Genomic DNA, 22,056 nt, shown 5'->3' on the forward strand with positions numbered 1-22,056 from the left:
TCTGCGGGACCTCCAACAGCACTTCAGTAGGGACTTTAGATGGGACTAGAGAAGGGACTAGGAAAGTGACCTGAGGAGGGACTAGGGAAAGGACTAGAGAATGGACTACAGAGGGGACTAGAGAAGGGACCAGAGGAGGAACTAGAGAACCAAACTCGAGAGGAGACTCGAGAGGGGAACTAGAGAGGGGACTTGAGGAGGGACTAGAGGAGGGACTAAAGGAGGGAACTGGAGAGGGGACTCCAGAGAGGACTAGAGGAGAGACTAGAGGAGGGAACTTGAGAGGGGACTCGAGAGGCGAACTAGAGAGGGGACTCGAGGAGGGACTAAAGGAGGGACTAGAGGAGGGACTAGAGGAGGGACCAGAGGAGGGACTAAAGGAGGGGAATCCAGAGGGGACTAGAGGAGGGACTAGAGAAGGGAACTTGAGAGGGGACTCGAGAGGCGAACTAGAGAGGGGACTAAAGGAGGGACCCGAGGAGGGACTAAAGGAGGGACCAGAGGAGGGACTAAAGGAGGGAACTCGAGAGGGAACTCGAGGGGGAACTGGAGATGGGACTGTGGCAGCTGGGGCCACATCTGGGTCTGGCACCAAGGCTGCTGGGACCGGGACTGGGGCCAGAATTGAAGCCAGAACCATGGCTGCTGGGCAGGGAACCGGAACACGGATCCATGGCTGTGTGGGGTGGTACTGGAGCACGGTACCATGGCTATGTGGGATGGTACTGGGGCACGGAACCATGGCTGCTGGGGCCAGAACTGGGTCCGTAACCATGGCTGCTGGGGGCTGAACTGGTTCTGGAACCCTGGCTCTTTGGGCTCGTGCTGCCAACCTGGCCTTGCGACCCCTTCCTTTAGGAGCCATTTGGAGGCTCCGTGGACCTCTAAAGGCCAGACGAGTACCAGCGAATGGCTCCTGGACAGTAGCAAACACTGGGTTAGAAGCAGGGGCTGACGCCAGACAGACCACACCAATGCGTGTGGTGTCAAAACAGGATTTGGGAGACCTGGGTCTGTCAGGATCGGGAAAACAAATTGTGAGGTAATCCAAAAGCCTGGCAGGTAAGAATTTCACCAAACTTTGATTCCTCAGTGTAAGGTGGACTGCTTCTGCCAGAGCAGCATCTCGCTGCTGAACCCTGACCGCTCCTATCCATTGATCAGAGCAGGTAGCCAAAGAGAACGTAAAATCCAATAATTACTGCTCAAAAGGATCTGCTGGGCCCATATTTAAGGTCGGGTTGTAATGTTACGGTAGAGCGAAGGAAGCAGGTAGGACCCAAATGCAGATTAAAGTGAAAATAATTCCTTTATTTCAAGGCTATATATATACAGGCAGAACAGAACACTCACCGAGGACAAGCCAAATCACAAGACAACCCGACAAAGAGAGACAGAAAACACAGAACTTAAATACACCCAGAACTAATCACATAAACACGAGACAGGTGAGGAGGGAGGAGAAAACACATAGGTACCAGGTGAACACAATTGGGTAATCAGAGAGGGAAACCGACAGAAAGCAAACAGGCAGGAAACGGGGGTGAACACTTTACAAAATAAAATAGGAAACCCAAAGATAGAAAAGGACACGAAAAATACTAACACAGACAAATCCTAACAGAGATGCCACTCTACAAGGAGCATCTCAACATATTGGGCTGCCCTGAGAGGGGTGCCCCTTGATGGAGATATGAGTGGACAACTAGTCCGCTTTTTCAAATCTCTGCGCGTCCCTAAACAAGCTGGTTATATTACAGGAAGGAATCCAGAGCATACAATTAACCGATAACAATAATCTACTTTAATGGTAATAAGACAATGCAATACAATCAAATACAGTACAAAATAAATACAGATCTGTGGGATCCCACATTTACCTGATACTCACGTGAGCCAGCCAGAGGAAAGAGAGGGAGCACACAGCGTGCTTCCTGTCTAAATACCTCGCTTACAAGAGGAGGAGTTATCTGCGTCTCCCTTCCAGACCTCCGTGATTGGCTGCCCAAATATCATCAACACCTCACATCTTAAGTTTCCCAATCACAGTGGCTCAGCTTCATTATCACAGGGATCTGAGATGACTGTATGTTAACTCCTCACCTTCCCCCCTTCTTCCTTTGTCCTCAAAAAACCACATGTTAACAGGCCCAAAACCAGCTCAGTTTTCTACACAAATCATTTCCCCCTTTTAAGCTTCTTCATAGTTTACTAACATGAATACATACAAATATTTCCTTACAATTCCCCCTTTTGCACTCTTAAAAAAGAGTGCAACTTACACAAGGCACTTGAAACATAACTATTGTCGCTCCTCTCCACTGTGTTCATCTCTCAACATTATATTTAGAGCCCTTTAAACATTTGGAAACAGCCCTTCATAGCAATTTCTTATGGCAGAATGAGAGGGAGACCAACAAATGTCAAGAAACTGCATCCTTGTCTGCTGAGTCTCCATACTTGTCCTCTCCGGATACAACTCGAATGGTTTCATCAGACCATCTCTGAGGGCAGGATGGGCTGGTTACACGCAGCACATTTAGGCGCCAGGACCCTGTGGTAGTCTTTCAGACAGTAGATTTTATTCTCAGTGTCCACAGTGAAGGGCACTCCGTCCAGGCTCTCGTTGCAGATGACGCAGCGGAAGCAACCGGGGCGGTACGACTTCCCCAGGGCCTGCAGGATCATGTCCATGATCAGATGTCCACATGCGTTGCACTTGTCTGCAGACTGCTGGAACCCAGAGTACAGAAAGTCCTCTTCACAGAAAACCCTTCCTGCGTCATAGTAGAACGCCTTCCCTCTCAGCCTTCGACTACAGGCGCTGCAGGTGAAGCAGCTGTCATGGTAGAGGCTGCCCATAGCTTGGCAGGCCTGGCTGGCTCCATACACCGTCTTGTTGTACTTAACACACACTCCTGTTTCAGCGGAGAGTGGAGTCCCCTGTCCCGTCCTGGCTTGCCGTGTCTTTGTCCCCTCTGATCCGCTGACGGCGGCTTCTGGGCTGCCTGCTAGAGAGATGTCTTCCCGATCTTCCTTCTCCGGTCCGATGATGATGCCTCCCGGGACGACTGCTGGATGGATGTCCTCCCGATCCTCCTTCCCCGGTCCGATGATGATGCCTCCTGGGACGACTGCTGGATGGATGTCCTCGAGGTCCTTCTCCTCCAGTCCGCTGATGACAGCATCCGAGTCGACCTCCATGACGATAGCCAGATCCGTCCTGATGTCGTCTAGGGTCCTCGCAGGTGTTTTCCCCGCCGCACACTGGCTCCAGTGGTACCAGTTGTCCCCCTTTCCTTGTAGGCGGACGGCATGGGATGTCCTCTGGGTCACTCGGTCGGGGCCGGAGAGCCTGGGGTTGACAGTCAGCCTCCTGCGTCTCGGGTCCCCCTTTTGGCGTCAACAACCTGTGTGGAGAAATCTGATACAAATCCCTCAAGCCTACGCTCCGGGCTCTGGGGCCCTCGGCTGTTTGACCCACCAGTGCGTGGCCACTTGGAGCCTGTTGGTGGGGTGTCTTAAAACAACAGACGTCTGTGCACAGGTTTTCTAAATTAATTGTGCAGCTTCAGAATCTTAATACTTGGACTGTGCCAACTAAATAAGAACCCCAACATATTTAGGTAAACTAAATAACATATTTCAATAGCTCCGAATTTCTGACAAGCATCTGTGTTTATTTTAAAATAAAATCCTTGAGATCTCATTAAAAATCTAAATATGATTTGAACTGCTAATGTTTCTGGTAAAGAAACACACTTATGTTATGGATTCAAAAACAACCACAATCACAATACTAACAAAGTGAATGGCTTCCTGGTGATACTGCTTCTACCCGTCAGTGCTTAGATATTATCCTACTGAAAAAATGAATACAGAATTCCAACAAACTGTCATCAAATGTCTTTCTATTATAAATGTAGATGAAATGTATATCCCCATAATGACCTAAACAATAAAGTCTATGGCTTTTACTTCTTTACCAGGCTAGTTACATGATGTTGTCTGTTGAAACATTACTCACAGGTCAGCTTCTTCAGTATTCCATTCTGGATTTACATCTCTCCCAGCAGCCCCTTGGCCACTGATTCTTTATCTGTGTTACCTGCTATAACTCAATCAATATTAGAGACATGCCAACATTCATCAAACAGTGTGTTATCCCCAAATATGGAGCAGGTCAATTCTAAAACTGTCAATCAACGGTCAGATTGAACAATGGAGTTGGAGCAGCCGGTTCCTTTCAGTCCCTAAATGAAAAATGTACATTGTTTACACTCCCCCTTTTTTACACATGTGTAAACAAAATCCTGTATGGGAAGAAAACCTTCAGGTCATAATGGATTATAAGACAATACCAAACATTTTTCCCAAATGTACATCCATCATTTCCCCAGTAAACACTCCAGTAAGTGTTTCTCTCCATCTTTCAGCCCTAAAAGAAACAGAATCTTCATGTTTTAGTTTGAGCTTCACATTCTGCAAATGGCCACCTCCTGTGGGAGTGAAATATCATCAAGCAGATTAGATACGGTTTCCCCTTCTGTGCAATGTTAGGAAACCTCTCATTTCACACATTATTATCACACAAAAATAATGTGTTAGTCCAAAACATGCTTGATTAGTCATTGTTTTAAATCATGCAGTTGCACTGATCAGGTGCAAACATACACACACTCACACTCACACTGTCAGGTTGTAAAGTCAGGTCTGGTCAGGTTTGGTCAGGTACACCTCAGAGTCAGTCATTGAGAGTGCCTTCCCAAGTTACCCTGTCGGTCAGGGTCAAAGGTCAGTTGGTCTAAGTCTTTTTGGCCATGTGTCGTGCTCTGCCGAGATGTTCCAGCACAGGCCAGCATCCTCCGTCTATAAAAATCTGTATATATGGAGCGCCATCATTTATTAATTCACAATTACAACTATAATGTTCAAGATATCTCCAACCCCTCCTTGTTGTTTCCCACATTCCCTGAAAAGTGTCTAGCCAAAAAAAATGTCACTTCCTTATTGTACTATTACTATTACTGCAATTAATTTACACCTAATTAGTATTAAAATGACTAATAGATCTATTTCAGAAACATGTGTACATCACTATCTTGTGTCAAAACATTACTAGGATCTGTAAAGATCTGCTATGTATTCCATAACTCATTCTATCAATTTATCTTCAATTCTGGTGCACTTAAATAACAATGTTACCTTCTTTAACAGTGCGTGGAACTCTGGGTGTCCGAACATGCAACAATCACTCCCTACTGTAACAAATTAAAACACTACAAAATTCACACACGAATAAAAAGTCCAGTGCATACTTCCTTCATGCCCCCCCCTTTTCCTATCAGTGTGTTTTAGACTGATTTTCCACTTCACTTTAATAGTTCTCCTCTTTTCCGCTATTTTTTATTTACCAATTGACTAATTTATGGTCTTCACTTATTTATCAAGTCAATTCAAGTTCTTTACAATACATTAGTAGATACCTTGTGAAGTATTCACAATAACTAATCCCCTCTAGGATATGAAATCCATTCATCTTTACGCAGATACTATTTCCTTATTTACCTTTTGTTCATGATAACAATGGTATAACAACCACACGTTTTACCCATAGCTAGTTTCTATAACAAGACTATTATGTGTGACATAATAATCAGATGTCTTGTTTGCTAACCAAGAATATTCAACTTTAACCTTTTCAGCATTCCAGACCATCCTATAAACAAGCAGCCTCCTATCTAAACACTAAGCATTAACTACACCACCAACCGGGAAACTCTTGCACAATTATGCTGTAAAATCATTGCATCATTCCTCCAGAACAATCTGAGACAAGCATGTCTCAAGATCTTGTCATAATGAGCACAGTCAGTGATGCGTTGTCCTCTGCAGCTGTAGTCAATAGGATCAATGAAACTCTTGCACTGGGATATCCTGAGGGGGAAGGAACCTCTGGATCAATGTGCTACAATCAGCAGACATACGTTGTCCTCTGCAGCTGTAGTCAGTGGCAGGGTCCCCAAAAAAGCTAGGACCGGCCCTGGTCAGTGGGCTCCAAGGAAACTCTCCCTGGCTTTGAGATGAGGGAAGGAATCACTTGGCAGACACACATTGTCCTCTGTACTGCAGAAATCCCCCAAAACCGCAGTACCTCTTCACACCACTGTTGCCTTGACAACGAGGCACAAGCATAATGTCAATATCTCCTCAGAGATGCATTCTTTGCACACTTATTCTGTTCGCAGTGAGCAACTCTTCACCAACACACTGATTCAGTGAACCCAAAAGGTGGTGCAGAACTATCCAATGCTGCTGCAATCACAGCCATTCTACTGAGAAAAACTCAATTTAAATCTCTCTCCCAACGGGTTACAAAATAAAACGGCTGAGTGTCTATATGGTCAGGAATGCTGAACCGTGTGAATGTTAAAACAAATCAATGGCAGTAGTCTACCCAGATTCTTTACTCCATTAAAAGTAGTAAAACCACATCGTAAAATCTCTTTTTTATCTTGAGAAACCATGAGGAATGACAGTTCTCATAAAACACTATTCTTCCTTACTTCAGTTCTAAATCAAATGAGCCAGACAGGAAACCCCCTTTAACCACTTGCTTATTCTATTCTTTTGAAATTGTTTATCTAAGTTGTGTTACAAGCAGGTTAGATCTGTAATGAATTAAAATCAATATTTAAGGACGCAATATAAGTTAAATATATTGTTAAGCTAATTACTGTTTTATTGTGAAGGCATCTCTGGCGAACAGCGTCCTTTGGCTTTTATTTTGAAAGGCCGTTCCGGAACAGTGAGTTCGATTTCTAGAAACACGGCAAGTTAACAATCGTTCTAATGCATTAACTAAAGTCGTGAAAGAGACAAGGAGGGGGAAGGCGTGTGGAAGCAAGCAATGAACTGAAAATGCCACCAATCCACTGTTTTGACGTGATGGCGCACATTGAAAACCGAAGCGGGCATAAGCACCCCTGTCATATACTGACAGGCGTTCAAAAACCCTTCTGCTTATCACTTAGGCTACTACTTTTTGTTTTATTCATAACCTAAAAATACAATTGTGATGAATAGCTTGCTCTTGTACCATTACATTTACCAACATAAAACAAGGTCTTTACTAATCAACAATGACAACCTACAGACAGCTTATTTATTTAAATATACAAGCCTTGTCTTTCGCTCCCTGTTTGATTCCACTTAAAATCAATCTCTTAATCTGTTCCCATTGCTGCCGGTAACTCCCTGGAATTTCAGAATTGTCTTTACTCTTCTGATGTTCCATATTGACTTCGCTTTTATTTATCTGACTTAATTAATATGTGTTCACTTGTCTATTGTCGTCGTTAACGTGCTTCCCCCTCTTTCAGCCACTAGATGGCAGCAGCAGAGCACAAATGAGATTCACTCTTCTGAGTGCATTGTCTGTGCTCACACAAGTATTTTAGGTAAAAATCACACAGATGTATTCCCCGTACAGTTTGTCCAGCTTGATAATGTGATGTTTATTTCAACAGACAAGCAAGACCACGAATGATGCGAGCCCTTTATCACACGTCAGCCTTTCAAATTAATTTTTACAGACAAGGGAAACGAGAGCCGGTCCCGTCACAATTACGGTGACGTTTGCGTTCTCTCCCAAGAATTGAACAAATAGCAGACCGCTGGCCCTTTAGCTTATGGCCTCAGTCTGCTATTGAACCTCAGTTTTAAATGGCGACTCGATCTGAAATATCGAGCTTCCAGGCTTTGTCGTGTAGGAATTTCACCTCCCAACCCACGAACTGCACCGTTTCCACGCCACTCAGGAATAAACTACCTGAGATCCACGCCAAACCGCCTTATATCTCGTCACGCAGGACTCTCTGTCTACCTTGCGATCAACGTTCACGTGTTTTAGATAACTTTCCTAACATAGTAAAATATGCATTGTATATTCCATTTAAACTTCAAAAACACTGTGAAACGCCTACAGACAATCCTACAGTTTTGTTTACCTTATTTGTAGTTGCAGGGCCCTGCTTATTTGTCTGAGGTGTCTAAAAGTGTTTGTTCCCGACCCATTCCGGTCGTCTGAATCCTTCCACAGCTCTGTTTATTCAGACACGTCGGGGCACCATTTGATGGAGATATGAGTGGACAACTAGTCCGCTTTTTCAAATCTCCGCGCGTCCCTAAACAAGCTGGTTATATTACAGGAAGGAATCCAGAGCATACAATTAACCGATAACAATAATCTACTTTAATGGTAATAAGACAATGCAATACAATCAAATACAGTACACAATAAATACAGATCTGTGGGATCCCACATTTACCTGATATTCACGTGAGCCAGCCAGAGGAAAGAGAGGGAGCACACAGTGTGCTTCCTGTCTAAATACCTCGCTTACAAGAGGAGGAGTTATCTGCGTTTCCCTTCCAGACCTCCGTGATTGGCTGCCCAAATATCATCAACACCTCACATCTTAAGTTTCCCAATCACAGTGGCTCAGCTTCATTATCACAGGGATCTGAGATGACTGTATGTTAACTCCTCACCTTCCCCCCTTCTTCCTTTGTCCTCAAAAAACCACATGTTAACAGGCCCAAAACCAGCTCAGTTTTCTACACAAATCATTTTCCCCTTTTAAGATTCTTCATAGTTTACTAACATGAATACATACAAATATTTCCTTACACCCTGGAGACCATCTGCGCCGCGGCGTCGTGGGCGTCTTCTGGCACATTCTCCAGTTGTCATCAGGTCAATGTCGCCACTCCCCATTCTTTGGGCGTGGTCCTTTTGCCGAGCTCCGCTGCTTCCAGTGGTGAGCAAGGGCTTGGATTCTTCATGACATTGTTGGTATAAGTCATCCAGTGCTAAAGCACCGCCTCTGGCGGTCAGTAGGGACGAAATAGAACGATAGTTACGGCTATGAGTCCCGGATGGCCGCCAGAGTTCCCTGTCACTCAGAATTCTTGTGTGCTCGCAAGAAGATTCGGGGAACAGATCCTCTGACAATACCGGCTGATATAGCCGGTGTCACGTGGGTCACAGGTGACTTTGTTGTTATTGGTACTCGAGCTGCGCATGCGCGCGATGGACATATCCAGTGCTAAAGCACTGCCTCTGGCGGTCATCCGGGACTCATAGACCGTAGTTACAGCCGTAACTAGTTTTTTCAAAGTGTGAGGCGCGCCTCCCCAGGGGGCGCCAGAGAGCTTCAAGGGAGGCGCAGTGTGAGAATTTCAGCTAGTTAACTTCAGCTAACTTTATGCGAGTTAGGGTTAGGGTTAACCTAACCCAACACCAGTGTCGGAGGCATGGGCGTCGCCTGGGGTAGGGCTTTAGCCCCGGATGTTTGTTCTTTAGCCCCGGACAAATTCTCCCTCAATAATATAATACATTAACCGTACTTTACCTAGAGAACGGCAGAATTGTAATTTCCCGTGTTCAGTGAATGCAGAGTTGCATGGAAATAAACGTGTTTTATTGGCTGACAGGTACGTACCTCTCCTCTGTGACAGTGTTTAAAGTTTAAACTGTCAGCCGTGGACGCGGAGTTTCTGAAGATGGATAATAGACATTTTTGTAATAAAAAAGACGGCAATTCTCAAGTGGTCGCTCACACAACAACCCCAGAGCCACCACCTGAGCCAGGTGAACAAGGTATGTAAATGTCAGTAAACTTACAAGTTATGCGAACATGTAAGCATAGCATAAATTATAGCGAGTATTATGGGGGAGATGCCACCAAGGTCAGGAAGAACTGCAGGAGGTGCCTAGATGCTGGATTCAAAAGGGTGAAGACACCTGTGTACTGCAGGAAGTGCCAGGCCCCTCTGTGCTTCACTGTCAAAAATAACTGTTTCAGGGAGTGGCACGACCTAAATACTGGAACATTCAGGTAGGTATAAAGTTCAGGTAGGTATAAAGTTCAGGTAGGTTTAACATTTTGCGAGTGTTTATTTAAAAAAAAAATACTTGTTGTTTTTATATACCTATAGTGTGATTTTATTGTATAGTGTGTTGGTAAAATATTTGTTGTTTTTACAAACCTACAGTGTGGTTTTATTGTATAGTACGTTGGTAAAATGTTTGAAATAAATCTGCCCCAGTTGGAGTCAAATGTTACCTATGTTTCCGTTTTTTTTTATTGTGCAAGTACACCTACACACAATGACCTACAGTGTAGTTTAATTGTATAGTGCGTTGGTACACACACACACACACACACACACACACACACACACACACACACACACACACACACACACACACACACACACACACACACACACACACACACACACACACACACACACACACACACACACACACACACACACACACACATTTTTTTAAGACATATTTTTATTTAATTTTTTTGGGTGGAATGAATACCTATAGTGATGATTCAATGTAATACAATGATTTTTATAGTATGGTACCTGACAAAGGTAAAATGGCACTGATGGAACCAAATGTGCCCAAAGCTTATTCCGCCTGGACTTTATTTTCATAAACCTCTCTAAAAAGGTCAAATGTCACTTGTTTTGCCTCAATCTTGATACAGGGTACTTATTATATGTTATACTTTGGATTCCTAAAGCTTTTAGGCTACTAACCCATCATTCAAGGTTGGTCTTCACTATAAGTAATGGGTTTTCTTTAGGCGGAGACAGGAATTTACATTTGTTTTGCTATGTTCCATCTGAATGTACTCTGACACAGAACAATCTATATTGATTCTGACACTTCTACATCCAACTCACAGATGTAACCTTGCTTTGATAAAAACAATTATTCATATAAACCTTTTAGAAGTGAAGATATAGTCATTTGTTCTGGGAATGTCATTTTCGAGCCTGAAACCTGAAAAACAGGCTCGGGGTTTAACAGGTTAAACTGCAATGTAATGTTTGTGTAGCAATAATACATACAACATATATCGGGGGCACAGGTTGTTTATCCTTGACAGTCGCACAGTGGGCACACACTGAGTGTTTTCATATTCAGCAAATGTGTACACGCTAAACTGCAGACCTCAAGAAGAAATAATACTTTCATTCACTCACGGCAAAAGTTACTTTACTTACTATAAAAACTCACGGTAAAAAAATGCACTCCCTATTCCATTGTCATGAAGGTGGAATCTAACTTTATCCAGAATAACTTTTATTGGATCCAGGCTAGAAACATGTTTATTTCTGCTGTAAAGTTGGGCATTTTAACATGGGGGTCTATGGGAATTGCTCCTTTTTGCATCCATCCCCTGTCGGCCACTAGATGAACTTCAGTTTGTGGCACTTCCTTCTGGGCTTCCCGGCTCTGCGCTATGAAGCGCTGATTGGCTGTGGGTGGGCCAGACGTGCATGTGGGTGGGCCCAGGCCCACACAAAGCTACGCCGCTGAGGCACAGGTAACGGCAGTGGAGGCAGGAAGCTGGCTGGCACGGAGACAGAAAGGACAGGAGACAAGAATCCAGGAGACAAGAATCCAGGAGACAAGAATCCAGACGACGAGATCACTAGTGATGTTACGTATTGCACCGAGGCTTCGGAGCGTGTGTCGAGTAATCCCCGAAGCTTTTTATGAAGCATGTACCGAGGCTTGTATCGTTTTGGGCCAGTGACGTCATCGATGACAAACGAAGCCTCGCTGCCTGTCGATACCACGTGACTGCTTCAGGAAGCGATTCAGATTGGTTGAACCGTTGAACCACAACACTCATAATACCCATGGATGTATACTAAGAATCACATTACCCTTCCTGTCCCGGGCCCGGTGACACGATGGAATCATGAGAGACCCTCACTTATATAGAGGTTGGAACATGTCAATAAGTAGCCTATAAATGGATGCAAGCATAAATAAATGTAGGAATAAAAACATAAACACAAATAAATGAATAAATACAGGAATACATATGTGTCAGTGTTTTCAGGAAGATGTAATGTGTGTGCTGTGGCTCAGCTGGAAAGCAGTTGACTCATGACCGCAGGGTCCCTGGTTCAACGGCTGAACAATACTTATTTTTTGTTGTTTATAAAAGCTACAGCTACATGAGATAATGTAGTTAATAAATGTATTCTTTGATATGGTTTAGCCTTTCCCAGGCTACAACATGGTTACGTTTATGAATATTATTAAGGAATACAAATCCCTCTTTGCAATGTTGACCAGCCTCCTTAGGCTTTTCAATCACAATCATTAAACTGGAATAAATACAATATTGTTAACATGAAAATATGATTTTATGTTCGTTGTTTAGAGTTATGCTAAGGCTTTACTCATTGGGAACTCGGTATGAGAGAGCACACTGTTGAGATGTCCAACCTGCCTGTTTTACACACTTTGACCAGCAGGGGGGTTTGTGTTCAAATGAAGCCCGTGATGAAGCCTCATGAGATGAACCCTTTTGCGAACCAATTGGCTGGAAAGCTTCAAAGCTTCATAAGGCTTCATCTCGCCATCACTAGAGATCACAGGGACGAGGAGAGCAGCGAGACACACAGGAGGGTCGAACACAACGGAATTATCTGGCAGGGAAGTGGCAAGAGAACCAGGCTTTTATGTCAACAGGTTGAAGAGGTGAGTGGAAACAGGTGTGCCTCGTCTGCTGCTGGGAGGAGCCAACTCCCTGTCACACTGCCCTGCAGTGAAACACAGAGAAGGGAGGGGGGAGACAGAAGAAAACACAAAAAAAGCACACGACAAAACCAAAACTAAACAGAATCATCACATAAACCCAGTCAAACATTTTGTTTGTCTAATCTTTCAAATAATTATCAGTCAATCAATCAATCAAATATTGTTTCACAGCCCAACATGACAAATGACACAATTGGCTTAACAGAGTATACAGCATACAACAGCCTCTGTCATTAGATCCTCTCAGTGGACAAGATAAACAAAACATGCATTCCCACAATGAACAGAGGAACATGTTTGAAACCTCGGGATCCCTCTCTCCCAGGATGGAAAGATGTGCAGTAGATGTTTTGTGTTTGGATTAAAAAAGATAAGTCAAATTACAACATACACAATAAAATGACAAAATTGGTCATGTGAACGTATTTCAAAAATATGGATGCAGCAGGATGTCATAAATCTTCCAGGCGCCGCCCAAAAAACGTGGGTGTCATGCAGGACCACAGCATCAGGCCTGACTCATACTCCAGATGTGACCCTAAATACTGAGACAGAATCTCAGAGGTGAATGACCAGGATGCTGCCTTAGTAGCATGCATGTGTGGGACAGGAGAGAGTACAGATAGTCTGTACAAAAAACATGTTTTGAAATGAAACACATTTTCTACCCTGGTTTTTGCTTTGTGAAGAATGATATGCTTATTTTAAATACAAATGGGATTCTATGGGATTCCCAAGTGGAGTGGTATCACTTTACAATCAACAATTGTGAGTGTTTCCTAAGAAGTGAGGAACACACAGGAAGGACATGGACATCAGTGTCCGTCCCTAGCGGCCTTTAAATCCAAACTCAAAACACATTTTCTGACTAAACTTTCTATGAACCTTCTGTTTGACCCCCTGGAGTTCCAGCAGCACAGCTGTGAGCCTCTCTGAGGATTAAAGACGGGGGGGGGGGGGGGGACGACGACGACGACGACACATTGTGAACACATTGTGAAGCCCTATCAGGCTGCCTAACTCAAATGTACTTGACTGATAATAAATATTTCCTTAACAATGCAGAGGAATAATGAAGCAGAGATGATCCGTCCGAGTTAGCTCATTTTCAGGTTTGTATTTTGTGCCTCTACTTTGACATGTCTAAATGCTTTAATGTTCAACAAAGTGCTTAATTGTTCTCATGCTGTTGCACTCCATCTGCCTCTTCACCCTCCTGCCTTCAGGGAGGAGGTTCCGCAGCCTGAGGTCGAGCACAGCCAGACTAAAGAACAGTTGTTTACACCAGGCTGTCAGGAGGCTGAACTCTCCCTCCCCTCCCCCCCTGCCCCCACTGGACTATAACTCCCCTCTCCCCCCTGCCCCCACTGGACTATAACTCCCCTCTCCCCCTGCCCCCACTGGACTATAACTCCCCACACACTCAATTCCAGCACCAGACACTTTTTTACGCTGCTATGGACAATATTGCACTAATGTACATTCGCTAAGATATTAAAGTGACTGTTATTTTGTATATATTGATTGTTGTGTTTTATCTTAATGTGTGCATATGTGCAAATGTGTCTGTTGATTGTAGAGGATATTCATATTTATACATATTTGTATACATATTTGTGTATTTGTATTATTGTATTTTGTATTCGGGATTGTTGGAAACGTTATTTCTATCTCTCTGTCTGTACACACACAGACAAATTGATATTAAAGTTGACTTTGACTTATTAACGCGCTACAAAAGTCAAAGACACTTTCATTTGGAGGAACTTGTTACAGTTCCAAAAACTATACAAATATAAAAACACAAATGTGCCAAAACAAATGCAAATGAAGAAACATCTTCAGCAACTTGATATCAGATGCAGAGCACTTATTAAAAGCTCTGCATAAACAAAACGCTGCAAGAAGCTCAAAACACAATGGAAACCAGGGGACACTAAAAAGTGACGCACACATTTGGGAAACCAGGGGTGTTTCTCAATGTCGAGTAAAGCTGCTCCAGAGCCACTATTTCAAGCATACTACGTCATCGAGTGCCGCCGAAGGACTGTTCCAATGTCCAGCATACTTGGAATTCTACTGAGCCCGGCGTACTTCGTTTGGAGACTTTTCGAGGCTGTACATGTGTAGACTCCGCGGTCTTAAAATCCCCACAATGCTTTGCGCACGGACCAATTTCCCCAAATCTGTGGCAGAAAATGTGAGGCGGGGCCTCTCATATGACGCACACCTGCACACTTGCTCGCCTGTTCCACTCTTCGTTTTCCGAATGCCAGTAAGTATTCTTGCCTTGCTTCTGAAGCAAGACGCTCAGAAGACATGTGCTACCAAGCAAGCGTACTCGCGATTGAGAAACACCCCAGGTGTTACATCCCGGCTCGTGGAAAGTGGAAAGTAACATATAACCAGTTTAAATTGGTAAAGTGGAAGTTGTTTAATGAATGAGCACAATAACATTGGCAACAAACTGCCACAATCAAAACAAAAGGCCACAAAGGCACCAGTTTAAACAAACAACAAAAGGAACTAAGGGAGACTCTTTAAATAAGAGTTTTAACAAGTTAGTATAAACAAAATAACTAACAACAAAATAAACTAAGGAAAATCTCACTTCTAAAGTGGGATAAAAAGAATAAGGCTAACAAAAATAGGCAGTCACCAAAACACAGCCTGGGTACAAGTTAACCAGTTAACGTTGTATTACAAGATAAACAGAGTTACAAGAACAAGCACACATATACACACCACCTAGTTAACCACTGCTAACAGAACTAGCACAGAATGTACGGAGAGTATGGGAGGCCGTCTAGCTCACAACTCATACTTGGTCTTACAAACAAAATCAGAATCTCACACATACACCATTAAACTCTTTTATACATATTGCTAAACACTTGTACACGCACAATCATACTCTCTTTCACACACTTTTGTCTAGGCCATACATCAAACTGACTTACATACCAAACTGTACTTTCTTAGAAACACTATTATTCCCACTTACAGACAACATCATACTACAATATAATACTCTAGAAGTGTATACAAGACAGAAAACTTTGTGTGTGAGAAAGAATGATAGTGTAAATGAGAGAGGAATTGTAGTATGTATAAGGGTATAGTAGTGTGTGTGAGAGAGAATGATAGTGTGTGAGAGGAATTGTAGTATGTATAAGGGTATAGTAGTGTGTGTGAGAGAGAATGATAGTGTGTGTGTGAGAGGACTGGGTGTGAGAGAGTATACTTTAAAAGGAAGTCAGGTTGATCCAACAGGAAGCCAGTTTAAATATTCATTCCTTGACTGGTTTACAGCCTTGAAAATGAAGCCTGAAGCTGCTCAGAGCACTGCTAGCTACATTTGAGCTGCAATAAGAACTTTTAAGATTGTTTTATAGGTCTGTAAGAACAGTATGAAGAAAGCCATGATATTTCTTTTGATGTACCTTCTTCTTCAGGGCCAGTTTTTTTTCGTGGAGGTTAATGAGGAAGACATAACGGTGCGGTGTGCTCAGAACATTATGAGGGAAAGTGACAGCATGGGACCTGACAGCATGGTTTTGGACAGATTATTCAGTGAACTTTCTGGATACCAACGGACATTTTTTACTTTTCTATCAATTAGCCAGGAGTTTGCAGGGACTGATAGTCAAGAAACTTCAGTCGTCCTTGCGGCCCTGTATTTGTGTAATTACCAACACATATGAAAGCTCAAGATCATTGCATGGAAGACAAATTACTAGCCTTAACTCAAGGGTACCTCCAACAACAATAACTGGCCATCCTGGTCCCCCTCAGTACAATATAAAACGTGAGCAAATTATGCACTGTTTATCACTTGGAATGAGTTGGCAAAGAACTGCAGTCTAAGTGTTTCTGACCACATGAACTGATTTTATTGTGTTTATTTTATTTTTACACAGCCCTATTTTATAAGGAACAATCTCTTTTCAATACAACACGTTCAAACATTTTTCTTTTTGTATCTTTGTTTGAAAAAAAGGTTTAAAATATAGTCAGTTTTAGATGTTTTGTTAGCACCTAAATGATATCACTAATTTGGTTTATAGGCAATAGTGTTGCACAAACCTTTCAAATGCTCCTGCAACTCTGTGGACCACCTGGAACATGGTAATGTCTTAGACCGACAGGTCTCTGTCTTCTATGGATTTCAACGGCCTGAGAAAGAAAGAAAATCTTGCAGTGGTTCTGTGCTGTGTAAGAGGTCATTCAAAGAAGAACATTCTGACACCTAAAAACAAAACAAAAAAGAAAGTTTGAGATGAGCTGCTGCTTGCATAGAAAGTAGATGAGTGTAGCCGAGTGCAGTCGTTGGAGGAACCACAAAGCATGGGTCAAGTCAAACAGCTTAGGGTTGGCTCGACTCAACTGCAACGGCAGAAGTAGCGCCTTTATTGCGGATTAAGTTGTTATCAACAGCAAATACTACAAAAGAGGCATGAATCTAAGAAACCAGATATATCACCACAAATATCTTGCTGTTTTACCAGAGCAGCACATATTTTCTGTTGGAGACACAATTAACCTAAACCTGTACTTTTCATTAAAAATAGTTTAGTTATATTTTAAAATCATGTATATAGAAGGCAGACCAAGTGGCATATCTGCTTCGCTAAAAATAGTGGTTTAAATTCTGAACACATTTGACTGATTATAACTCAGTGCTATTATCCATTTATGTTAGACACTCGAGATTATTGAGGAAAATGTATCTTGTACATCATGTCATCCTTTTTAACTTATTTACTAAACTATATAAGTGATCAAATAAATTGCTTCAGTAAACAAATATTGTTTCTATTATTATTTACATTTTTGTGGTCAAGCTGTGGCATTCATATTGAATGAAAATATAGTCAAGATTTGCATATTCCAATATATTTACAATGCATTTACCTTTTTAACCTTTTCATAAAGGTCAGCATCAACAATGTCCTCCAAGTTAGGCTTAATTGAGGAGTGCCCACCAACAAGACATGAATACAGTGTTGGTGCAAGGAATCCTGGTGGAGGACCCATGAACAAGGCTAACAGCAATGGCCTGTCCAGCAATGAAATACCGATCTTCTCTTAAAGCTGGAGAAATATTTTATTTATGAAAAAACACAGTATTAAAAGAATGGGAAAAATATTGACTAAAGGGCTGTGATCATGAGGAGTCCCAATAAATTAATACACATCGGCCAAATATATAACACTTACCAGTAGGCCTACTGTGTAGAGCCAAGTTCAATTTGCTGTCCCTTCCTTCAAACATTGGTGACAGTGCCAATGCTTCCATAAGGAGTCTTAAAAACTCTCTCCTTGGGCCACCAAGGTCCACAGCCTCTTCATCTATTCCCAAGTCATCGTAAAACTTGACAAACATCTGGGATGCAGGATTGTAGGAAAGTCGTTTGAAGCCACGAACAGCAACATCCAGAACTGCCGACCTATTTATGTTAAACCTGCATCTTTGGTTTGCGTACATTTTGGATTCAAGATCGAGGAGCACTTCCTGTGAAGACTTGGTGTTTGTGATTTCCCTGTAGAAAGAAAACAATGTTTTAGGATAGGGATAAGAGCATACTTTTCAACAACAAAACCCCCATTGCAAACCTAAAGGATTTTACAAGTGGAAAATGGCTAGTGGCTGGTGTGCCTATATGAAGTCAATATTGTAAAAAGTCCTATCAGATTCACTTCATGCTCACCCTGTTCCTGTTTATCTTTAATTACTGAACTATTTTTTATCACCCACTCACTTACATATGACTCTGAAGACTGGCCATAATCGCTTGGTTTAACTCCTCATCATCAGATGAATGGTCAGAGATGGAACCCATGATCAAGAGGTAGGTCGTATAGTCATCAACTGCACTGCGCTGGGTCTCTCTGGCCATGCTGCCACTGGATTCTTGATGAACTGCACTGGCCTGGGTTTCTGTGGTTATTCTTCCACTTGAAGATTACTGCTCTGCCCGGCTCGGTTTGCTCTGCCACTTCTTGTGAAAGGATAACTAGAAACCAGTGGTGTTGATGCAATTTGGTTTCCTCTAGCCCTTGTCACACAGTCAGTGGTAGCCTGAGTGGAAATGTGCTGTTCACTGGATGTGGATTGTGTGTCTGCCATCATACCATTCTCTGAATCTGAGCTGTCCAACTAAAACAAAACATACAAACAAAAATGTGAAAAAATTATTAAAAAACATAATATAAAGGGGTTAAGTTCATGGGAAAAACAAGAAACCTACAAACAAACAAATCGCTTCATATCGCTTGAAATTGGTTACCGTATTTTGAAGTATGCTTGATGGCCTGATGTACACTGCCTTTGATTTAAACACTTTGTGAATTAGAAAGCCATTCAGTTCAGTCCCTGTCCCTCACGCAGCTTTGGCATCAAAAGTTCAATACTGAAAAAAAAGAGCAAAATACAAATACACATACATACAATTATTCTGAAGCAATCAACTCATGAACAATACCAGACATAGCCTAAATATTCAGACAATACCTGACTCCCCTGGAATGTTGTCCTTGAATGCCTCCCTTAGCTCAGCAATGACTGTCCTGCAGTCCCAGAATTTCTTCATCGCGAAGGCATTTAAAATAAAGCCTTTTTGATGAAGCCTTCTCTTTGTTTTGTGCTTACAAACTGCATCCCATTCTGGATGAGGTAACACAATTACATCCTTGGGGAAGTTGGGGTGATTTTGGACAGTGCCAGTGGTCCTAAAAAAGAAAGCATCATTATTGTTAGATAGATAGATTAGATAGAATAGATATATACGCTGTAGATCCTGAGGGAAATGTTGACATCCAGTAGCAATATACATATACTGAACACAAATATAAATGCAACACTTTTGTTTTTGCTCCCATTTTTCATGAGATGAACTCAAAGATCTAAAACATTTTCTATAGACACAAAATAACCATTTCTCTCAAATATTGTTCACAAATCTGAACAAATCTGTGATAGTGAGCACTTCTCCTTTGCCGAGATAACCCATCCCACCTCACAGGTGTGGCATATCAAGATGCTGATTAGACAGCATGATTATTGCACAGGTGTGCCTTAGGCTGGCCACAATAAAAGGCCACTCTGAAACGTGCAGTTTTATCACACAGCACAATGCCACAGATGTCGCAAGTTTTGAGGGAGCATGCAGTTGGCATGCTGACAGCAGGAATGTCCACCAGAGCTGTTGCCCGTGAATTAAATGTTAATTTCTCTACCATAAGGTACCCCAGACTTACCTAACTCCCCCACCTTTCAACACACACACATTAACAAAGGTCAGAACAAACTAAGTAGAATGACTTTCTATTCAAGGCAGTCAATTGCAGGCTCCTCATCAGCAACAGGCCCAGGGTGAGAGAGGTGGGGGAGTTAGGTAAGTCTGGGGTACCCTGTACATTTCTCATCACGTAGGTAACTAATGTTAAGACACACTAGGTTAGCGGATTGTTGCCACCCCTGTATTCTGTTTTTCCAGCTCTGAGTAGTTTAGTTAGTGAGGGGTTTTGTTTGAGTTTTGGTTTCAAAGGATAGATGTAGAGATAGGCCTGGTTTTATTATGCTTGTTTCTTTTGTTTGGCACAATCGCCTTTGACTCCTCCTCCTCCTCCCACGAAGAGTATTTCTGTTCAGTTATGGCTTAAGAAATAAACCTTTTGTCAACCTGTACTCTGACTACCTCATAATTATTGGTATTGCACCTTAGCACAGTGTTTAGAGTATGAGGTGAGGCCCCGATTAATTTATTCCGGTAAATTACTCTGACCTCACTAATTGACCCGACCGAAGTTACTGAGTCTATGTAAGTTTACTGCTTGGCTCAGATCCACCAAACGTCAGCAAGATCTCACCTCTATTAACTCCCCGAAGAACCAGGTTCAATTAACTGCTGTTTCAATTCAGACAACTCTTTTTAATCTGTTTAAGCGATCCCGAAGGATTTTGGTATCAGTAAATGGGGTGTGTTCCTACCTAAACATGTGTGTGTGGCAGGGTGCAATCTTACCTTTGAAGCAGGATAGGAGAGCACAGGTGTCCTTTAAGTTGTCCCAGTCCAAAAGGTGGGATCAGTTTATTTGAAAAAAAATAGGTCCAAACTAATACAGGGTTTTTTCCTTCTCTCTTTACAACATTATAATTATACTAAACAACACACAAAAATGATGCTGTGATCATGTTCAAATATGAAACTTTAATTCACAGTCTTACATTTATTACCAATATGTTTCCCTTTACCTGGACAATTCAGTTGTGACATTCTCTCATACAAAAACTGGTGATAATAAAAACCCATTCAAAATCCCGCAATGATTCGGAGGGATTTCCTCACGTGGGCAGGTTTCACTAAACACTCAAAATCCCGCAATGATTCGGAGGGATTTCCTCACGTGGGCAGGTTTCACTAAACACTCCAAATCCCGCAATGATTCGGAGGGATTTCCTCACGTGGGCGGGTGTCACTAAACCATCAAAATCCCGCAATGATTCAGAGGGATTTCCTCACGTGGGCAGGTGTCACTAAACCATCAAAATCCCGCAATGATTCGGAGGGATTTCCTCACGTGGGCAGGTATCACTAAACGATCAAAATCCCGCAATGATTCGGAGGGATTTCCTCACGTGGGCAGGTATCACTAAACCATCAAAATCCCGCAATGATTCGGAGGGATTTCCTCACGTGGGCAGGTATCACTAAACCATCAAAATCCCTCTTCCATAAAATCATTCCATGCAGCATTCAAATCAATTCACTCAGCATTCAAAGCAATTCACTCAGCATTCAAAGCAATTCCCTCATCATTCCAACCAAGAAATGCAAGAGATATTCACCCAGTTTGAGAGAACCTTACCGAGAGCTATTAACCCAGCTCTCAAAGACAGAGCCTACCGGGAGAGAGTATACCAGGGGTTCCCCCCCCTCTCCCCGACGAAATCCAAAAAAGCCAGTCTTTTTATGCTCAAAAAACCGGATAGAAAACCCACAAACACCTCCTCTATACCCAACCAACATATTCTATTGGCTCTGGCGTAAGACACACCTTCCCAAGTCTGTGTAAAACAAAACATGACTGGACATATTCTATGACTATGACATAACCACCTTTTTGAGGCCTCCATGTGTTTCTGCTTAAGTCTGGAGCCCCCCTCCCTGCAGTGAGAGGAGAGGAAAGAACCTGCCCACTCTCTTATCAGAGAGCAGGGCATAAATCATAGGCCTTACACTCAACTTAACAAACCACTTTGTTTTGTTTATGCTGTAAATATAGAAAAACCTAAAATATGAAGCATTTTCATTGTGGGTTATACAAGAATATAATTGATTATATTTGATTATAACTAACTTTCGTTTTAAGTATTCAACATACTTTGAAGTTCTCAACAACAG

At 42.4% G+C, this 22,056-nt stretch overlaps 1 protein-coding gene across 2 annotated transcripts; it reads right to left on the bottom strand.

The window, feature by feature from the left end:
* Positions 1 to 15,118: 15,118 nt before the first annotated feature.
* LOC139433950 (uncharacterized) lies at positions 15,119 to 21,688 on the bottom strand. 2 transcript variants are annotated; one of them, XM_071203372.1, is made up of 6 exons: positions 20,677 to 21,688; positions 19,164 to 19,381; positions 18,940 to 19,062; positions 18,416 to 18,809; positions 17,870 to 18,192; positions 15,119 to 16,825 (listed from the first exon to the last, which is right to left on the bottom strand). In XM_071203372.1, exons 4-6 carry the CDS (start codon positions 18,547 to 18,549, stop codon positions 16,818 to 16,820), a joined length of 465 nt encoding a protein of 154 aa, XP_071059473.1. In that variant the 5' UTR covers positions 18,550 to 18,809; positions 18,940 to 19,062; positions 19,164 to 19,381; positions 20,677 to 21,688; the 3' UTR covers positions 15,119 to 16,817. The 2 variants fall into 2 exon arrangements, with proteins under 2 accessions (XP_071059473.1, XP_071059472.1); XM_071203371.1 differs by having other exon boundaries at positions 15,119 to 16,898.
* Positions 21,689 to 22,056: the final 368 nt, after the last annotated feature.

This window comes from Pseudochaenichthys georgianus, chromosome 6 (genome assembly GCF_902827115.2).
Source record: "Pseudochaenichthys georgianus chromosome 6, fPseGeo1.2, whole genome shotgun sequence".
Taxonomy (NCBI): domain Eukaryota; kingdom Metazoa; phylum Chordata; class Actinopteri; order Perciformes; family Channichthyidae; genus Pseudochaenichthys; species Pseudochaenichthys georgianus.